Source organism: Brachyhypopomus gauderio, chromosome 10 (assembly GCF_052324685.1).
Source record: "Brachyhypopomus gauderio isolate BG-103 chromosome 10, BGAUD_0.2, whole genome shotgun sequence".
In the NCBI taxonomy this organism is placed as follows: domain Eukaryota; kingdom Metazoa; phylum Chordata; class Actinopteri; order Gymnotiformes; family Hypopomidae; genus Brachyhypopomus; species Brachyhypopomus gauderio.
This window is the reverse complement of record NC_135220.1, coordinates 14494395-14514600: the sequence shown is the minus strand read 5'-3', so window position 1 is coordinate 14514600 and position 20206 is coordinate 14494395. Positions and strand designations below refer to the sequence as shown.

Below are 20206 nucleotides of genomic sequence, written 5' to 3'. Positions count from 1 at the left end.
TGAAACCTCCGTAGATTTCCAAGATTGTGGATGCATTTATAAAAATCAAAGGGTGTTATCCAAAAACAATAGTTCAAAGAGCAATTGTTTCTTTCCTGCTTTTTTAAAAAGACCTTACGCCTGTGTTATGTTGTAAATACGCAGGGTGTTGTAGTGGTAGAGGTATTACCACTATGAGATGTGTAAGGGACACGTGTAAAGGATGTAGATGGTGGTCTAATAGAGACCATCACCACCTGATGGAGGTGGAAAAGAGGCTGCCAATCAGGTGAGGTGCTCACACCAGTCATGCTCCTTCCTCTCCCATCGAAGGAACTACACTCAGTTGAACTCATTAAAGTTTTGCATTTCAGACTGTTGTGGAACAAACCACCAATCAGGAGATTACTACAGAAAAGACTGGGATTTTATAAGGTCTTCTGTAAAGTTACATTTTGGATTATGAGCACTGTTCTTTGACATGAACCACCCGTTGTAGAGGTGATCAGAAAAGAGTTAAATAACTGGTTGTTCACAATTAGACATTTATTTCAAGGACAATACAGAAACATTGGAAAAACAATCCCGTTTATTCCACTGTGTACACGTGGCCATAAAATATTATAATTTAATTTCTAGGATCTGTAGGTTCGTTAATTTATTATGGCCTTAGGTTCAATCTATTAAACCAAAATGAAATCTACATCAACAAAATAAACAGCACACAGTCCACCACATCTTCCCATTTATAAACGTCAACCAATCGGATCGGAGCTTTTCACGGGTCTTTTGGTAGCTGTACAACAAAGCCGAATCAGCCAAAGTTCGTGACTTCTCAGTTTTGGTTGTGCCATTTCAGGCTCTCCGCATAAGTGAATTAAGGACTTCCAGTGTGCAAGGGTTGCGTGTCTGCCGCCCACAAAGGTCTCCGGGAGATTCTGGTCATTCTCCTGCGGCAGCTGCTCTGGGGAACCGGACACCCATACAATGCGGTATAGTCGGAAGTCTCCTCGCCGGTTACGTGAGCGCTTGAGCGACGGTCTCGAGCGGCAACAAACAACGATATATTAGGTCACGTATTGTTCGCCGAACTGTTCTGTTCATTTAATCTTCACGACCTGTTTGTAGTTTCTGGCGATCAAATGCAGCAACACGTATTTCCAGTTGATCAAATCTCCCATCTTGCGCAACTGGTACGCACATTCAGACACAATGGTTTGCTCTAGAAACAAGCCAGAAAGCCATCGAATTAATGTACAAGGTCTGGACAGCTAGCCATTGGAAAATACAAAACTATCTGATAAGAAAGATCTCAAATTTACCTTTGCTTGCCATCTTTGGAAGACTTAGGTAGATTTCTGTCGTCTTCTCAGAACGCAGGAAAATGCTGGTATACTTGTAGCGCAGACGCGAGAAAACGCAGCACGTTCCGCCTTTATAGTCGAGGGAATATCGGCCGGCTATACTTAGGCGTTGAATTTATATAACTCATGTGACGCGGGTGACGGTGTGACTATAGGAATCCCCGTCCACGTCACGTCATCCACGCTAGGCAGTTCCTGTTACTTTGCTTTAAACATGTCTGACACAATCACAAGTTATATACGCCTCCGAAGATGGGCCTCCTGACACCACTACTAACATAGAGTTTTCACTATCTTCCTCTCATAATTGAGTCGGCAGTAAAAATCAACCAATGTACTCTTTGTAATGATAACGGAGAGAACATACTATTGCGAACATTGTACTGCCAAATGTAAACAAACAGTGCTTCTGTTTGCAATTCATAAAATATAGTCCACAAGGTCTCCGTGCTGAACAATTACCGGACATACAAAACGAATGTAATGAACTGGCCAGATACTTGTTATGACTTATAGGGAGAATATTCAAAGACATATTCGGTGTGCTATATAGAGTAGGCCTACAATTGTAAAATTCACGTTTGATTTTATTTTTAGACCTTTTAAAGTTTTTACTAAACACTGTTTTTGTTTGTTTGTTTTAAAACCATGGAATTTCAATGTTTGGTCCTCGTTTTTGCAAAGTAATCTTATTTTATAATGACATTTATAGAAGTGTGCAATTTACGCAGGGTTCATCATCTAGATATCAAATTAAAAAAGGCATTTGTCAAGGATGCCCTATTTCCCTATTTTTCTTCATCTTATCCGCCGAATTAATATCTATTTATCGTAAGAGGTCGGTCGGTGTATATACGGTATAGATATCCTGGCCCGACAGTTTTATAATTTTTTTAATTTGGTTTGGGAATGTTACGCGCTTGGGGTTTATTACATAATAATTACATACTTCTTTTTAGTGCTCAGAACATAAAAAGCTAAATGTCTTTCATCTAATAAACGTAATTGTTCTTTTGAGTAAATATATTAATATTTGCAATTGTAAAATGCAAATATTGCAAACGTTCTTCAGATTTGTTTATTTGCGAATTTACCAAATAATAACGACGTCTTACGTTCTTCAGGATCCCCGATAAAGGTGAATATATCCATATTGAATGGATATATTCAATATATACTCTTTTGTATGTTGTTTAAAATTATTTTCCAATGTTTGCACTGTACGTTTTTGTTGGCATAATAAAAATGGAAAGAAAGAAGATTGGTGCATGTTATGACTTGCCGGTATGTTTCACACGTGGCTCACACAATGACTCATTCTCCGCACCAATTAGAATGACGAATGAAACCCCCGCCTTCTGACAGACGAGGAAGACCGCAAATACCTCTATAGCGCTGCTGTGACAAATCAAAGAAAATGTCAGGGTGGCAGCCTGTTGACAGCCGAACAGCCTGTTGCCTTTACTGTTGTAAAGATAAGAATTGTACAGTCTATCTTGAACAAAATGCTTAAATTAGCATGTTATCATATGTTTATGCGTATAATGAGGAGAGCATAGGCCTACGTCTGTTTACAAACAGTCCAGCTTAGTCTTTATTAAGATGTCATTAATGTTGGCGATCCAAACACGGATACATTTACCGTGAATTCACTTATTAGGGATTATTACAAGTGTAAGTAATATGTAGTAAATATTAAGGTCCGATAATATCTAGCCTACACTTTGCCCATCTTATATTGAAGGTTCTTGGTTTTGTAGGCGACATTTTTATTTTATTAAACGTTTAGTTATAATTTAGTTATTAAACATTGCTGTTTTGGAGTAATTGCAACATCCCTCTAAGTGAGCTTTATTTGTTTAAATATTATATAATAGGAACATGAATACTATTAATTGCTGATAATCGCCTTCTTAGAAAACCAAAACATCCGATACCGACCAAGATAAGGGTAGACTACATTTCCCATAGTGCAATGCGGAAAGGCCCATGAATCTTTGAGGCACCGTTTCTTTGTAGAGTCCGCTGGCGCGCACAGTTGGGGGGCCTTGTAGAAAAGAGACCGCTGTTCGCATCGATCGACCTGCTGTCTGATACCATTGACTTGATAAACGTGAACGTCTCCTGTTACAACTTGCACGTGAGTATTGCAAGTAATCGTGTCGCGCATGTTTGATTAATTTGCGAAAGATGGCTACCTGTGTGCGCAGGAGAATATTTTCGGGCCTTGATGGCTTTCATGGTTCCATTACAGAATACAGTAGAAACAGCACAGTCGCTAACATTTTCTCTGACCCACTTTAGCTCATCTGATAATGAGTTAAAGTGAGGTGGTTAGCTATCTTAGCTATCCTATATCTAAAACTATACCTATACTGTCCTGAAACCTGTAGTGACAGAACAGGTGTGTCTTGGCACCCTCTTACTGATGAAAAGAATTTATACTATGAAATGTATTTGTTGCCATGCAAATTCATGCAGAGTCACTTGGTGATCAAAAATGACACCATGACTGAATATCCAGTTATAGCTGACAACACGTACACTATTGATTACACAGTTGTAGTTTATACTTTTCTGCTTTAACATAGCTGTGAATTTTTTTAATAAGGCTGTTTATTTTTTTGCCTTGTATAAGCCATAGTGTGTATGGTTACGTTGAGCAGTGCTGAATTTTGTATTTTCAGAATGCCCAAGTCAAAAGAAGTACTGTCTTCAACCTCCAACAGTGATTCTGATAGTGAGCCTGACACAAAGGTATGTACCTACCGTCTGACAGCCTTTTGACACACCAAGGAGATGGAGATAGAAGGAGATAGAACCAGTCAGTGTTTGTAGACTGTGTGGGTCAATTCCAGGTTCAGAAAGTAAAAGTCCTCACCAGGATTTTGCTCAAGCTTGCTAGATTTTCTAATTAGTGCAATCCAGGTAAAGTTAGTGGAATCAACACAATCCAGGAAGCCTGAGCAAAATCCTGGTGAGGACTTTTACTTTCTGAACCTGGAATTGACCCCTCTGGTGGGTTGAGATGGTTAATGTGCCCTGCCTGACCCCATCACAGGCCAAAAGGAAGAAGCAGGTGACCCCAGAGAAGCCGGCGAAGAAGCAGAAGAGCGGAGAATCTTCCAAAACGTCTGCCGCTTCCAAGAGCAGCAGCAACAAAAATGACAGCATGTTCCAGGTTAGGAGTTGAGTGTGCCTGCACGGCGGCCATGTTCTCATTTATCCGTGAAACGGAGGACTGAGTGTTTTATTTGTCTTCTCTAAGATAAGGAAGATGAGGTATGTAAGTGTTTTATTTGTCTTCTCTAAGATAGGGAAGATGAGGTACGTGAGTGTGAGGGACTTCAAAGGGAAGGTACTTATTGATATTCGCGAATACTGGATGGACCAAGAAGGTGAAATGAAACCGGGAAAGAAAGGTGAGGTGTATTTAGATCTTTTTTTTCCACACACAACAACACAGATTGTTCTGCTCTGACCAATGGTTTTTCGTCCTGTGGCATATTTGTGCATTTTTTTTGGTGAATTAAATAAAATATAAATTACTACTCTTGGATTGAGTCGGGTGTAATTTATAATTTTGTTCTGTAAACCAGTTAGCCTCTAACTAAGTGATTATTATTCATGCTTCATCCTCCTGATGTTCAAGAGTGACACTGATTATGACTGCTGAATTTTCTCCTCAGGAATCTCCCTTAGCCCAGAGCAGTGGAACCAGTTGAAGGATCAGATTGATGACGTTGACGACGCCGTGAGGAGGATATAAGATTTCAGAAGCGGTCACAAGCTTGTTTTAAATTTTTTGTCTCTTTTCCTTAAAAAAAAATCTCATTCCACATTTTACATGGTTGTGAAAGTCCATCGGAAAATCCGTAGGTTTCCTCATTTGGTCAGTCTTGTGTTGTTTTGAGTGTTTGCTTTTGTTGTTGTTCTTTTTCCTACTAATAAATTTAAAGCAGATGAATTTGAAATGTATTGTTGGGGACTTGTAGGCAGATCAATGGATGAGTGGAGATGTGGGTTGAATTGTTGTTCAATAAAGATCATGGAGATGTGAAAACATTACTTGCATCATTTTATATATGCATGAATTAGGTACTCTTTCGTAAACTGAATTAAATTAAACCAGACCTATTCAGGTTTGCTACTTAGTTGTGCTACCAGTTACATCCTGACGATGATGTTATAACTTACCTACTGGAATGTAACCGCTAGATGGCGGAAGAGTCAAGGAAACCAGTGCGAGTTTCATTTCGGTTTGACAGCCACACCACCAGTCAAGAGTTACTTGCTTAGGACCCAGCGATTCCCTACGTCGTGGAGTCTCTGGTGCAACAGTTAAAATCCCTCACTCTTTCAGCTGTTACAGTCTGATACGGAACTATCGTCTTCGCAATGAGGGACCTTCATTTGAAGGATAACTTTTGGGTAAGAATTGAAACGATCTCATTTCCACTGTCGTAGGTGAACACTGCTTAGTGGAAATAGGCTATGCGCAGTTTTTACTGAGTATAGCTTGCCTGTTACTGTCACATCATCAGTGTACTGAGAACCTTATTTAGAATTTCAAAATTAATACGTTCGGAAAGTTATCATCAGAATTGATTGGTTTCTCGTGAGAACTTCCTCCGAGTAAAACAATGTTGTGGTCAACTAAGTCTCTCATACACACATTTCGAAACCCTGGAATGTTTCCATGTTTAAACAGTCTCTATGGCTACTGATTTTGAAAGAATATATATATGAATATATGGGGCCATAAAATTTTAATTATCTGACGCTTCCTATGAGAATGAAAGTATTTTCCCAGCTTCTCTAAACAGACGGCTGCATCAGTAAAAATTTATATTCTTAGTTAAATAAATTCAAAAATGTAAAGTAAATAGAATAATTTTACGAGAAAATCAATTTGGCATAATATTGTAATATCTACGTTTCATTCACTCAGAAATATCTTTAAAGTGCTTTTTAAAAAGTATTCTACACTTTTATTTTGACAAATACTTAATGTTAGTTGTGGTTTAAACCATTGTTATGTGTCTGGGTTTTAGACATAAATTACAGGATTGAGCGGAAAATGATAGATTAAGTTGCAAATCGGAGTAAGAAATGAATATGATTCCGTAGATGACAGGGAAGTTCTATTTAGACTGCTCAACTGGCTGTTTTGTGGGCTGAAGTACGCCTATTGTTAGCACTACTTGTGATATTGTCCTATTTTAAAAGGTTGACGTATTTAAAGTAAATGACATATGGATGAAAGTAGAAAAGTATGATATGTGCTCTTGTACAGCCATATAAACTGCTGTGTTTATTTTTAGAGGAACCATTCTTTCCATACCGTGTACCAATAATGTATTTCCAACCTAACGTTTACAGACCGGTGATATCACCAGCACAGCGGGGTATGACGCCATCATCCAGCACCTTAATGACGGTAAGAGGACGTGCAAAGAGATCGAGGACTTTATGAAAGCCAGGTGAGAAACTAGACTCCTAGAACATGGAGTCTCTACACACTGTCTATAAACCAGTCACTAAATAAGTCAATTAATCGGATAGTAATTTAATTAATCTGTTTCCCAGTCAATGATAAGTTTCCAAAGATACACGAGTTCAAGGCGTTGAAGGATTAGAACTAACTCAGAGCTTAGAGATCAAACTGCTATTGTACAAATGTAAATTTTGACTAAAGCTAGTACTGCGACATGAAATTTACTGCAGTGCTTAAAACTGTCATATCACAGTAGCTTCTTATCAAGACACAGAGCTCAACTAAACTTTTACAGCCTGTAAATCACAGCCTGTAAACATTTCAGATAAAATTTTATTTTATGAAACTGCAGAGGTCAGTTTCACAAGGGAGTGGAAGTCTGGAACTAAAATCTCCATTTATCAAATTCATTTCTCACTTCCCATGGGTTCACCTGTCAGGATGGGCTTTGTCAGTTGATGTTTATCAAAAGTTCAGCAGTGAGTGGGCAGTTTTACAGCTAGAACTTTCTAAGCCTATGCCATCACCTCCCATGTGTTTTCATCAGATGTGTGTGAAAAAATCTCTTCAGAAACCAGTGCCGACAAAGCAAGTCCTGTTCCCATTCTTTGGGTCCCGTTCTTCAGGTGCTGTTCTTTGGGTCCCGTTCTTCGGGTCCTGTTCTTGTCCCTCTGGTTCATGTCGATATTTTTTTGGGTTTTATTTCACCATTTCAGAATACGTTGATGACATGGTCTTGTTCGTTGTTTCAAGAGGGAGCTTTAGACAAAACGATGCTTCATATCACCATATAAATGATCAGATGAATCATAGAAACAATTGAAAAATAATCAAGACCCTTCAAGACCCTTTGTGTTTACATTCTGCAGTTGGTTCATTTTGATCCTAAATGAATGTATTCTAGGTTCATTTTTGTCGTTGTGTCTGGGGTTAGTACAGTTACAGTGACGGGCCTGTTTTGTGCTGATTCAGTTTCCTTCCATGTGTTTTTCACATGTCAGCTTAAGCTTCACCAGAAAACTGAGGTGTAAACCTCTCACACGATGCACTGTGAAAATAGTCTTCACAGGACTTAAATGTTAAAAAGTTGACTTCTGCATGGCCAATCTTTCAGAAAGCGCTTCAGTACCATTACGCTTGGTTAGAGGGCAGTGGGAGAAGTTCTTCTAAGTGGACCTGCCCTCCATGTTCAACAATGAGATAGCAGAACTGCATTCCATACAGATCCCACCCTTTCCTGTCCATTGTGTCATCGTGAGATTATTTGTAATTGAAGGTGATGACACTTATGCCTGAACTGACCACAGCTATGTACTGGGAAAGTGAAAGCAGCTAAATCGGCCTGTTAAAGGTAGTGTGGACAGGGTGAGGTCACAGCTTCCTTAGTGAACACAATACAGGTCATGTGTCTTAGTATGAAGCAACCTGAAAAGTTGTCCTGTTGGAAACGTTATAACCTCAGATGTTCTCTGGTCTCCTACACCTGCTGCCTGGACACCCTGTGTGATGGTTTGCACACTGTGGCTAACTTTAAATAATTTTTGTTTCAACATCTTGGGTGGGAAATGAAATAAATGCATGTTTGGAAAACGTTAGTCACGGTGCGACGTGTGCAGTCGAACAACTAGTTCTAGCCCTTACTAGCAGTAGTTCTTCACTAGTACTATGACAGCTCATAGCACTCCTGATCCATGTCACTGGCATTGCTCTGGTTAATCCAGTCCTAGCTGAATTAATGGTTAATCCAGTCCTAGCAGTCCTACAATAACAAAATATGGAGAGTACTGCTCGTCTCTGGGGTACAGGTTCCCTTTCTGTTTGTGCTTTCAGAGCTGCGATCGAAGAGAAGTATGCCAAGGAGCTGCTGGGCCTGTCCAAGAAGATCTGCGGCCAGAATGAGATGAAGTAAGAGGAGATGACTCGTTAGTCTAGCGTCCACAGTTCAGCCGCACAGACACTCACACCTGGCCACACAGACAGAGCAAACGCTTGCACCGTAATGCACCGTAATGCACCGTAATGCACCGTAATGGAGACATTTGCTGAGTATGACTCAGACTGACCATGAAAGCTTCTGTTTTAGTGTGTGTGTGTGTGTGTGTGTGTGTGTGTGTGTGTGTGTGTGTGTGTGTGTGTGTTCATGATGTTCATCATTTATACAATAACCAGGTTAATTAGTGCAAATGCACCTGTGACTGTGGATTCATGTGTGAGGTGGTAGTTTGTCACTGTTGTCATTGTTTTGTCATTGTTTGTTTGTATTTTGCTACATGATTCACACATTATGTTTACTGTATGTAGAGTGGAAATGGATTCATTTATGTGTTCTTTAAGCCTCAGAGGTAACACTGCTATAGTTTGAATAGCTCTTAGCACACAGGCCTGAGTGATCAGGTGAAGTGTTTTTGACTGGCCTATCTCACATGTGGCTTCTATTAGGCTTTTAGCGAGGGGTCCTGTGTCACACTTTGTTGGGTCCTGCTGTCTACTGGCAACATTTCCTGTTCCCTGAAGTCGTCCGCACTGAATAGCTGTCTCCTTCCACACCAGTGTCACAGCCGTTGGCTTTGTTGCCTGATGGTCACTGCTCTTCTTTGTGTTTGTCTCTGTTTAGCACACTGAAGCGATCGCTTGATGTTTTCAGACTTCGTAAGTAGAGGATGGATGTTGTGAAACGCTATAATGTGCCAAAATATTTTGTAAGTTTCCTTTTGTGATGAAAGTGTATGTGTGCATGTGTTTACAGAGACTGAACAGGTGAGTGTGTCTCACATGCACCTGGCCCAAACCATCAGGGAAGAAGCAAAGAAGATGGAGGAATTTCGAGAGAAACAGAAAGAATCCAGAAAGAGGGTAAAGAAAGAAATGCATGCTTCATTAATCACTGACTGATCTGCCATAGCCACAGTCTGCCATAACCAGATTGGAGTGCCTGGAGCTTTTGCAAATCTGTGTTTTTTTTTTAGGTGGAGCTGCAGATGGATGCCATGCACAAGCAGAAAGCAACACAGTACAAGAAAACCATGGAGGTAAAGGCACCCTCATCATTCTAAACATGGTTAATAAGGAATGAATTTATTTTGTGAAACATCCCATTACAAGACGTTTTGTTATCAGTTCAGTGTGCTCAGAGGTTAACCGAGTGCTGGTAACATGTCTTGCTCTCGGTAACCTCTACCTTTTTCATACACACACATGATCACACATGTGTCATGGAACCTTGGGCCATGTGTGTTGGTCTACTGTATTAGGGGCTACACAGTGGCTTGATGGTTAGCCTCTCAGCACTGAGGTCAGTCCCTATCTGAGTCTGTGTCTGCGTGGGTTCCCTCTGGGGTCTCTCGTTTCCTCCCACAGTCCAAAAAACATGGAGGTTAGGTAAATTGGCAGTCCCTGACAGAAACTCTCCCTGACTGTGTGGCTCTTCATGTTCAATAATGCTCAGTTGTATGAGCATGCATGAAAGTGTGTGTGCTTGCATGTCCAGTGGTGGATGGTCTGTCCCCTCTCTTCCTGCACCCAATGCAGTCCCCCAGGAGTCTATGGATTCTGCCGTGCGCAATTGGCTGCTGCTTCTCGCTGGTGCGTGATTGGTCGTGTAAAACTTGTACCTGTGTTAAAATTGTAAAGTGACCTTGGGTATCTTGAAAGGCGCTATATAAATTGACCATTCTTTCATACCGTGTGCATATTTGGAGTTGGACCTAATGAAGTGGCTGTTTACTGAATGTTTGAGGAATTAAGAAGAATGCACTTGGCTATATCAGGCACTTCCACATTAAGGTTTTCAGGTCATGCTTCACTTCCTGTGAAAGAGGTGCTGCTGCCCACTCCGGCCCTGCAGAAGTCGATGCTGTTGGTTGTTACAACAGCATCGACTTCTGCAGGGCCGGAGTGGGCCCCTTTTTCAGCATGGGAGTTTCATGCCCAAATTCGGCCCAAAATTATTTTTCCCTCTCAATCGGCCCAAACTAGAGATTGACATGAGCGGGCCCATCAGGAATCCTCCCAAATCACCCGATTAGCCATTCCGGCTCTGGACTTCTGTTACCTTGGCACCCAGTTGCATTGTAATTGGATGAACTAATGTAATCTTCACACGTGGCATGTGGTTACCAATTGTTTTTGTGATCTTCGACTGGGTCTGAGGCGAGAGGTCTGAGCTGTTGTCCTTGCTGCTCTGACGTCACTTGAGCCTGAAACCGAGACGTCTTTGCGTCTCCATGCATGCCAGAGCCATTTGAGCCTCACGTCAGGTGACTGATCTGGACAGTGAACATTCCAGATGTTTTTCCGACATTTTTTGTGGTGGCTTTTGGCTGCCTGGCTGTCCAGCCGGGAGGTTACGAGCAGTCTGCTCAGAGTTCTTCCTGGATCAGAGGAGATATGATCTTATTTCCATTTTGAGTTGAGCTATTTTGCCCTCAGCAGTTGTCAGCAAATGTAAGCAGGCCGTTGAGCGCACAAGACCCTCCAGTCGTGCAAGCATGGAAAACATTCATATGAGTGTGTTGTTCTTCTCAGTATAGTCTCTGATTCATCTTTACCTTTGTCCTCTAGACTGTTGTTGATGTATGCGATGATACTTAATGTATTCATAGATTATAAGTGGTTGGTTATTTGCTAAGGTTAGGTTATTCTATGAGGTTTTTAGGTTATTCGATTAGGTTATAAACTTCAGCAGCAATATACCAAACAGTTGATCTTCATCCCACTAAATCCCTTGTCTGTGATTCAATGAGTTTACCGACATTTAGACATTTAAAGTTTGGGAGACTTTTAGTACATTTAGTATATTTAGCCTCCAGGTGAAAATGCCACATGTAGAATAAATTTTGGCATAGAATGTTATATGGTTTTGTACATGAAATATGAATGCAGCAATACACAGTAGGCAAAAAAAATCATTGGGCAAACAGGGCCCAGTTACACATTGTGGACTGGCTGGGGTAGGATTTTGAACTAATCCCATATTCATGTAACCATCTAATGAAATTCACTTTGTCACACACATGGTTTCAATTGTAAATCCAGTGAGTGCAGACAGAAAGCCCACAGGGCTGACGGGCTAAAGGACTGCATGGTGCACAAGTACAGAGGTGAGCAGCAGGGAAGTGAGTGTATGCTGCTGATTGGAGCAGCGGGCAAGGACTAGTGGGCGAGGGCTAGTGGGCGAGGGCTAGTGGGCGAGGGCTAGTCACGGAAGATGCAAAACGAAACTCATCCGGAGGAACAGGGTTGATGAACCTCTGAGGAGAGTACAGTGAGACCACAGTCTACCATGCTAACAACACCACTGGACATACAAGCACACACACATTCATGCATGCTCATACACACTCTACCATGCTCTAAAGTGAGACCACACTTTCCACATGCCCCCGGTGACTGGTCCACATGCCCCCTGATCACTGGTCCACATGCCCCCTGATGACTGGTCCACATGCCCCCTGATCACTGGTCCACATGCCCCCTGATCACTGATTCACCCAAAAGGAACAATTGTTCTTTTGTGCTACCACCACAAAAACATTGAACCTCTGTAACCATTCACTTTGGCTTCCTCTCTGTCTATGTGTGTGTGCGTATGTGTTTGTGTTCCCTTTTCATGGACATAACACCATGATCAGGCTGATAAGCAGCTGATTGTGACCAAACAGCTTCCTTGTTTATATCTCATGTCAATCATGTCAAATCCAGTATCTGTGCAACATCTGCGCTGCTGTGGAGTGAGGATCCGGACTTGCTGGCAGGCCTTTTAGAGTGCAAGGGCTTAAAAAAAATGTTGGTATGCAGTAAGGAACTAAAACTGTTTGCTCTAGATTTGATATGTTTGTCTAGCTTTTTAAACGAACATATTTGGTCATTTGGAAGCTGCAATAGTGACGAAAGAGTCTAAAATGAGCAGCACATGTGGTTGTTTAAGAATGCAGGAGCAAATTTAAATCTTGGTAATCAGGAGTGAGGAGATGCACCGCGTGTTTTCCCATGAAGCATGCGCTGCATTTAACCATCTGCTCCTCTGACTCTCCCCTGGCTGACGCAGACCAAGAGGACATATGAGCAGAAGTGTCGCGACAAAGAAGAGGCAGAACAGGCCATGAACCGGAGTGCTGCCACCAGCAACACCAAACAGCAGGAGAAGGTACGCCAGCCTGCCCCTAGGGGGCGTCTGCCTCCCTGCTCACTCTAACACAACAGACGTTTCAGAAAACTGATGTTGTGTGATTGGGGGTTGCCACGCAGCTCTAGCACGTGCAGCTCTAGCACGTGCAGCTCTAGCACAACTGACCCAGGTCTTCATCAAATAGCATATTGCGAAGCCCTTTTGGAGATGAACCAGGAGTGTTGGGCCAGAGAACATTGAGCAGGGCAGTAGACCCCAGGACTTGAGTTGAAAACCTGCGATCTTGGTGACTGATTCTGGAAGATTCCTTTATGTTTTGCAGTGGGCCAAAATATTCCCCACTGGGAAATGGTAGTGGGGAAGGGTTAATGGGGATGACACAGTTGTATTAACATACACTGCTGGTCACACTGTGGTGTGCTGCTGTTATGTGTGAAGACACTGAATTGGACACCTTCACCAGTGTGAAGTGTGAAGCCTCGCACTCTTGTGAGCACTGTTGTAGCCGACGTGGTTGTTTGACAGTGCGTGGCCACGGTGAGTCAGCCGTGGCCGCCTGCTCCAGCATGGGCGTTGTCACAATCCAACATTGCTTGTTTTCGTCCACTGAGACTTTATCATTAGGCATCATGGGCAGGTTTTACAGGGCTATATCTGGGTGTTTTGACATGAGTGGAGATGTACACTGTATCTGTAGCCTTAAATGATTGTGCGGTGCTGCTGTATGAGGTAAGTCTTGCTTTGATTGGCCGACAGAAATACATCCTCAAGCTGCAGGATAAGCGCTCAAGGTGTCTTACAAGTGTCTTGCATGTAAAGGCCTGATACAAATACACATTCTGTGAAGTCATACAGAATCTCTGTCTCCTCCTTCTCTCCCTCCTTCTCCCTCTTTCTCCCTTCCTCTCTTATCTGCCTCCCAGCTGTATGCCAAAGCGCAACAAGCCAGGCAGTCGGCTGATGAAGCAGGTGAGCTGTGATGATAGACATGCCTGCACAAAACCATTCAACACCAGCCTGTGAGAACTGTTAACACGTCACTGTGGGAATGTGCCCCCCCCAGACAGGCTGTACAACCAGAACGTCACTGTGCTCGGGAAGATTCGGCAGGAGTGGGTGAATGAGCACCTCCGAGCTTGTGAGGTGATCACCTTCACTCAGCACCATACTCCAAAACCATCAAAAGCACACACTCCAGTCACTTACAGTCTTACACACTCCAGTCACTTACAGTCTTACACACTCCAGTCACTTACAGTCTTACACACTCCAGTCACTTCTGATTACACAGTAACGTGTCCTGTGGCTCCACGGCTTGCAAATGTCCTTTGGATGCTTGTGTTAAGTTTCTTAATTAAACATGATGATGATGTTATTTATTTTGTTCTTTGCTAAACTCAAATCAGGTACATCACTGGTAGAATGACAAATAGTCTTTCATTACTTTTACTTCCTCTTTGATAATGTTGAATCATGTAGGTCAGATATGTAAGATCCCAGGCTGAACGTGTAGAAACATCTTACTGACACTATATTAACCCATTATTAAAACTTTATTAACTTTTAAATGTCCCATTACCTAATTTCTCATTTGCTACCTCATCTATTTTAACATCATTTTAAAATCACCAAAATGGCAACATTGTAATTCATTTGTTGCACATGTCCATCTCAGATATATCACAAACAAAATGCCAAAGACATAAGAAAATCATAGTGTATTATTCCATGTTTTGACAAACACTTAGACTTTACCAACACCGGAGCTGTAGCACAAGCGTGGGAGGTGGAGCACAAGCGTGGGAGGGCCCCGATAACACGAATGGTCACCTTGGTGTTTGTGTGTTGTTGTGGTGTTTGTTCAGCTTTTTGAAAAACAGGAAGTGGAGAGAATCAATACTCTGAGGAACCTTGTGTGGACTCACCTCAACCACCTCTCCCAGCAGTGCGTCACCAGTGACGAGGTCCCTCTATGATTACACATAAGGCATTATAACCCCTATATTCATCTGTCTGCTCGTGCGGATGAGCTGTGTTGGTTCTCCAAATGAAATATGAAGCATTGTGGTTTGATGTGTGTGCGTGTGTTTTGTCTGTAGCTGTATGAGGAAGTCAGGAAGTCTCTAGAGCAGTGCAACATTCAGGAAGACATCGAGCACTTCATCAACCTACGGAGGACTGGTGACAAACCTCCAGGTTCTCAAACACACACACAATACAGAATACATACTTATAGAAATTTACACACAGAAATACACAAATGTGTGTACATAAACAATAGCCACACAAACATGTGGCTCTATAAATAACCATCCAGCAACAGAAATATATGCATGTACTGTATATATATATATATATGAACAGATTCACCAAAGTTCAACACTTTGAGATGGTTCAAGTTTTGTCAATTTTACTGTGCATTAATTTGCCTTTCATTTGAATTTGAAACTTTTCTAAATATATGTTTAGTTTTAGGTGGTGTGCTGTATCCTAGTTAGACCAGAAAGTAATAGCCCCTCCTCCCTCCTTTGTTTCCAGCTCCAATACTATACGAGAACTTCTATGCCAATCAGAGAACAGCACCAATCCGACAGCCACCATTCATCAGCAGGTGAGGATGTCATTGGCTGCTTGGGTGATTACTGGGTGGATTCCTGGCAGTCTGCTTTTCCTCTTTGGCCAGGAACTTTGGAAAGCTGAACTTTTGTCACCTTTTGTTCTGATGTAGGAGAGGACCGGCGCCTCCACCAGCTAACGCAGGAGGTAAGAACCTGTACCATTCTCGTGGCTTCTCACATGATGAGTACCAGTTTTAGCCAAGTAGATATTGGTGCATGGTGTGTTCAGCCTTTTCCTAAAATGTAAAACATCATTATTTCTAGATGACATGGACTATTCAACTGTAGCTGACCCAGGATACAGTCTAATTCGATACTGACTCTCAAGCAGCAAGGTAACAAGAAAAACAACATACCCCAACCATAACGACAACAGCAATAATAAAATGGCATTGTTTGTGTCTCGTAGAGAACCCAGGAGCCGCTGGTGTCGTTTTATCTCGGTGTGAACAGTGCTCATACAGACACTCTCGTGTGCTCTCAGCACATCACAGCAAGGATGGTGCTTCACGCCATTTTTGAATCGGGGGTTACACACATGAATGCCCGTCAGGCTGAGCAGGGCTGCCTGCCAACACTGCCCTGACCTGTGACTGCGGTCCTGGAGCATGTAGCATGGCCGCTAGCACGCTGATGGTTCTGCCCCAAAGACGACACACGGCCATGTTCACTACGGTGGTGATGCCACTGTATTCATCGGACAGCTCTTATTTTGATGTTTCCATACGAGGATCAGACTGGTAAATGTAATTAACCTTAAAGTCTGCTTTTTAAAAGCAAATGTAACTTATTTATAGTCTTAAAGCCCAAATGAGGAGTTGTGTTTTGTTTACAAATAGAGAGTAAACACTTGCAGTCTGATCCAACAGAATTCTGTCTGCAGGAGCCGCTGTTTGAAATACAGGGCTTTTGTTTCCTCGGTAGAGTGGCATATCCCAAACGCTGCTACTACCATCTCACACATCGTGCTTCAATAAATTGATATATTCTCAGTTATCATGACTGTGTCTGTTTATGCTTTAGAGGTGTTACTGGGTAAATATGGCTGACATTCAGGCTAAGCCCTTCCATGGCTGGAAGGTGTGGCTTTCATAGATGGCCAAACAGAAGACCATCACACCACTGAGTACTTCTCCGTTCCAACCACACTTCAGGTAGCTTGTGAAGGAGCAAGAGAATGAGCTTCTCAGTTTTAAAAAAGTGGCTTTGAAGCCTGGTGTAACTTCACTGGAGATACTTTCATCCTTAGCTATTTGTACACGATCAACTGAATCTATGACCAATGCAAGTATACAGAAAAAAGAGATTCACTTTTCACAGGGGAACCAGAGGAACCTGCAGCCTCCGTCAGGCGTGTGAGATGTGAAGGTCTTCCCATGGGGGAAGACCCTCGTCCTGATGGTGCTGTGCTCTTTGATGGAGGTTTTAAAGCACACACCCTCCTCCTCTCTGCAGTCTGCCCTGAGGTCAGAGTTGATTGGCTGAGTGGCCGTCACCACCTGAATCCCATGGAATGCTCCGAACACCCGCACCGCGTCCATGCTGGGCAGCTGAGGTGGGGGGGGAGTCCTGCTCAGAGACGGCTCTCCTGTCGACTGCAGAAGGTCCTGCTGGGACTGACCCTGGAGCTGTTCTGAGGCCAGTTCATGAAGCTCTTGCTGGAATTTGAGCCGTTTCGCATCGGGTGAGCAAGACAAGTCGATCTGCCAAGGATCTTCTCCCCACGGGCTGTTCGCAAGGCCGGGGGACGGGATGTGGTGACTGGGCCACAGCTGCCTCCTCACCCTGTCTCCTGCCAGCATGGCCCCTGTGCTGGGAGAGACTGCTGGGTGTGGCCCACCCTCCAGCTCTATGTTTGTCCGGAGGGAGGAGAGGCGGGGCTGCTCTGAGGGTGTGAAGCACCAGGGTGCGGCCATGCCACCGGGCTTGTGCGAGCGTGTTGTCTGTGCTGAGTCTTGGTGTGACACACACACACTGGCTTCCTCAGCCTGCAGTGTGAAGGCCTTGGCAGGAGGACAAAAAAAGGAACAAACTGTAAATGCTGAAGTTGATATTAGTGGAAGGAATATGGACTGACTAGAGCCCCCTGGTGGTGAAAATATAGAAGCTAGACTTCACTGACTTCCTGTTCAGTCATTAGTGTCCATAAGAGATCCATTAGCATTGATGATTACAGTCCAACTAATAATTAGAATTTATTTCCATAAATTACAATTAAACAAAAATAAAATAAGAAACAAGTATTGCTTCTACAGAAAATGATAAATGTTGGCAGTCTCTCTGGGAGGTGTAACTTACATGGAGTATGATGTTAAAATGTGTTTGTTTGGCCTGGTCCTTCAGATGTTCATTCTCCAGCTTTAAGGCTGAGATCTCCTCTTGTTTCCTCTGCAGGCTAAAATGGAGCTGGGGGGAGTGAGGGAAATAGTGAAAGAAAGAGAGAGAGGGAGACAGTGAAGGAGAGAAAAAGAGGGGAAGGATAGAGGAAGAGAAAGGGAGAGCAAAACAGGAGAGGAACAGAGAAAGAGGGAATGAAACAGAAAGGGAGAGAGATGAGGCAGAGACAGACAGAGGGAAGGGAGGAACAGAAAGAGGGAAAGAGGGCAGTTGGTTCTCTTACTGTCTTACTGTACACCCCAGGGAGCAGTGTTCACTCTGGGCCTCAGGCACGAGGCACAGTGAGTGAGCCAGTCTGTAACAGCCAAGGTACTCAAACGCCAAATATGCAGCCCCCACCCCCCACATGAACTCGGTCAACTCGGCTCTTTCCAGTACCAAATATGGATTTCTAATTGTGAACTCTTCTTAGCTGATCAGGTAATTTGCTGTCTATCTAATCTAATATATGTATTTTAATTAATCTGAGTGCACAGGTAGAATCTGGCCTGGAATTTGACATGTAAATGTACAGATATGGTAGCAGAAAACTACCAATGATGAAAAATAATTATTACAGTAATTATTATTCAGCATTAATATATGGGCGGGAGGTTTAAACCATATGGGTGGTGCTTCACACTTTTTTTTTTTTTTTTGCAATTAGCTTGGTGTTTGCCAGTTCTCAGAAAGTGTTTTTCAGAAAAGAAGAAGATACTGAAGCTTACACTTGTATAAAGTTATTTGTTACACAAGTACCCGGGGGGACATAATAACCCTGAGTTAAGGAAATTATGGTGAAGCAGCATGTTGGATTTCTCCGTGATCATTAAACCTGGCTGTTCTGTGTTGCTGTCTGCCATCCTTCCCTGCAGCACAAGCCCAATTATGTTTTATTTTCTGTATGAGTGATCAGGAACAAATAGAGGAACAAAACGTCTCCATTCGGCACCACAAGGGGGCGCTACTGGAATGCACCGAGAATTGCTGATGACAAGGTTTTAGTGCTCTCGCTCTTACCTCTCTGTTCAACTGGAGGACACTGTCCAACTCCACTGCTTCCAGCGCGACTGCTTCTGAGGAGGCTGTGCGGACGGGTTGCTCCGTCCACGACGCTAGTGCAACCACAAAAAAATAAAACAATTAAGGGTATGCTCCTTCATTACGCGAACATGATTACAAATATCAAAAAGTTCATTAGATTATAAACTTTTGCTAGACACACCGTGTGTAGTCTTCAGCAAGGATAAGTGAGATTTAACTGACATTTTACAGCAGACAACGATTGTTATCAAAGACAAGATGGGAAGTAAGGTGTAACTATTTAACTTGAGTGATCACCTGAAGCAAAGTCAAACGTGATGTCAAGCGAAGATTCATCTCCTGAGTATGATCCATTTTCTTGCTGATAAAAAAAAATACATGATCCATTTTCATGCTGATTAAAAACACTACGCATTTCTTACTGCTAATAAATACATTAAATATTCAAATATTAAAAATATAAACTATGCATATATGATGAAAAAAAACATTATAAAATGTCCTTTATATTTTACCTCAAGGTACGGCAGATGTGTGTAGTAGCACGTTTGCATTGCGATTCACGAGAGGAGTGCTGAGGTGTTGAGAGCGCGGGTGCGATTTTAATTTGAGCGCGTAAGCACACGAGCCACGGGAGTTGACCGTTGTCGTCAGGTGCGGATGTACCGCCGCGTGCCCTAACTCCCCGCGCCTCGGAGCGCCCATTCAACTTCTTCCTGCTGTTAAAGGTTCAGTAAACCAAAACATTCCATCACTGACCCAATCCGGTGTTCACACGAGTATTACAGGAGCGAGTTGCTTCATTCTCTCGGAACTTATAAGGGCTACAAAAAGCTGCAGAAACATCCTCCCTTCATAATCTAAGAGGAAAATATTGAACTATAGATTTAGACTATATATTTTTTATAGCGATTATTAAATGGGTTAGGTCTGAGATAAGACTGTAAACACCAACAATTCATCGCGTCAGTAGACTATCAATTTATTATTTCCATTTTGTGCTTACCTGAAATTATCTTAAACATCAAGATGAACAAACGTTACAAATTGTGCACCTTAAAATAATCAACAAGGAATTAAACGAAAGTTTGTTCAGTTACAATGTTGCTGTTTAACATCAGCAACTACTTTTGAGTGTCCTGTCAGTTATTCATTGGTTCCAATCATTCTCACTATTCACTAATTGGTTCCTATAATTGGT

The 20206-nt window shown here is 42.4% G+C and overlaps 4 protein-coding genes across 5 annotated transcripts; 2 read left to right on the top strand and 2 right to left on the bottom strand.

The window, feature by feature from the left end:
• Positions 1-707: 707 nt before the first annotated feature.
• pmaip1 (phorbol-12-myristate-13-acetate-induced protein 1) lies at positions 708-1567 on the bottom strand. The gene is made up of 2 exons (XM_077019803.1): positions 1302-1567; positions 708-1201 (listed from the first exon to the last, which is right to left on the bottom strand). Exons 1-2 carry the CDS (start codon positions 1312-1314, stop codon positions 1080-1082), a joined length of 135 nt encoding a protein of 44 aa, XP_076875918.1. The 5' UTR covers positions 1315-1567; the 3' UTR covers positions 708-1079.
• Positions 1568-3324: 1757 nt separating this feature from the next.
• Positions 3325-5408, top strand: sub1a (SUB1 regulator of transcription a). Its single transcript, XM_077019802.1, has 5 exons — positions 3325-3483; positions 4031-4100; positions 4405-4524; positions 4657-4765; positions 5033-5408. Exons 2-5 carry the CDS (start codon positions 4032-4034, stop codon positions 5110-5112), a joined length of 378 nt encoding a protein of 125 aa, XP_076875917.1. The 5' UTR covers positions 3325-3483; position 4031; the 3' UTR covers positions 5113-5408.
• A 206-nt stretch (positions 5409-5614) lies between these two features.
• On the top strand, positions 5615-16581 carry pstpip2 (proline-serine-threonine phosphatase interacting protein 2). The gene is made up of 15 exons (XM_077019801.1): positions 5615-5774; positions 6726-6826; positions 8671-8745; positions 9455-9489; positions 9587-9693; positions 9807-9869; positions 12887-12985; positions 13891-13936; positions 14031-14110; positions 14833-14931; positions 15067-15163; positions 15506-15578; positions 15696-15730; positions 15850-15920; positions 15995-16581. The coding sequence occupies exons 1-14, from the start codon at positions 5742-5744 to the stop codon at positions 15903-15905; spliced, it is 999 nt and encodes a 332-aa protein (XP_076875916.1). The 5' UTR covers positions 5615-5741; the 3' UTR covers positions 15906-15920; positions 15995-16581.
• On the bottom strand, positions 16116-20145 carry mcidas (multiciliate differentiation and DNA synthesis associated cell cycle protein). 2 transcript variants are annotated; one of them, XM_077019799.1, is made up of 6 exons: positions 20012-20145; positions 19521-19724; positions 19303-19366; positions 18982-19076; positions 17884-17991; positions 16116-17588 (listed from the first exon to the last, which is right to left on the bottom strand). In XM_077019799.1, exons 2-6 carry the CDS (start codon positions 19557-19559, stop codon positions 16893-16895), a joined length of 1002 nt encoding a protein of 333 aa, XP_076875914.1. In that variant the 5' UTR covers positions 19560-19724; positions 20012-20145; the 3' UTR covers positions 16116-16892. The 2 variants fall into 2 exon arrangements, with proteins under 2 accessions (XP_076875914.1, XP_076875915.1); XM_077019800.1 differs by lacking the exon at positions 20012-20145 and having other exon boundaries at positions 19521-19727.
• Between the last annotated feature and the right edge of the window lie 61 nt (positions 20146-20206).

Coding starts and splice junctions, on each gene's coding strand:
- sub1a (XM_077019802.1), top strand. CDS start 4,032: ATGCCCAAGTCAAAAGAAGTACTGTCTTCAACCTCCAACAGTGATTCT. Junction 4,101..4,404: donor ATAGTGAGCCTGACACAAAG/GTATGTACCTAC, acceptor ACCCCATCACAG/GCCAAAAGGAAGAAGCAGGT. Junction 4,525..4,656: donor AAAATGACAGCATGTTCCAG/GTTAGGAGTTGA, acceptor GTCTTCTCTAAG/ATAGGGAAGATGAGGTACGT.
- pstpip2 (XM_077019801.1), top strand. CDS start 5,742: ATGAGGGACCTTCATTTGAAGGATAACTTTTGG. Junction 13,937..14,030: donor GCAGTCGGCTGATGAAGCAG/GTGAGCTGTGAT, acceptor TGCCCCCCCCAG/ACAGGCTGTACAACCAGAAC. Junction 15,164..15,505: donor GACTGGTGACAAACCTCCAG/GTTCTCAAACAC, acceptor CTTTGTTTCCAG/CTCCAATACTATACGAGAAC.
- mcidas (XM_077019799.1), bottom strand. CDS start 19,559: ATGCAAACGTGCTACTACACACATCTGCCGTACCTTGAG. Junction 19,077..19,302: donor CACGTTTGACTTTGCTTCAG/GTGATCACTCAA, acceptor TGGTTGCACTAG/CGTCGTGGACGGAGCAACCC. Junction 17,992..18,981: donor TCCTCCAGTTGAACAGAGAG/GTAAGAGCGAGA, acceptor CACTCCCCCCAG/CTCCATTTTAGCCTGCAGAG.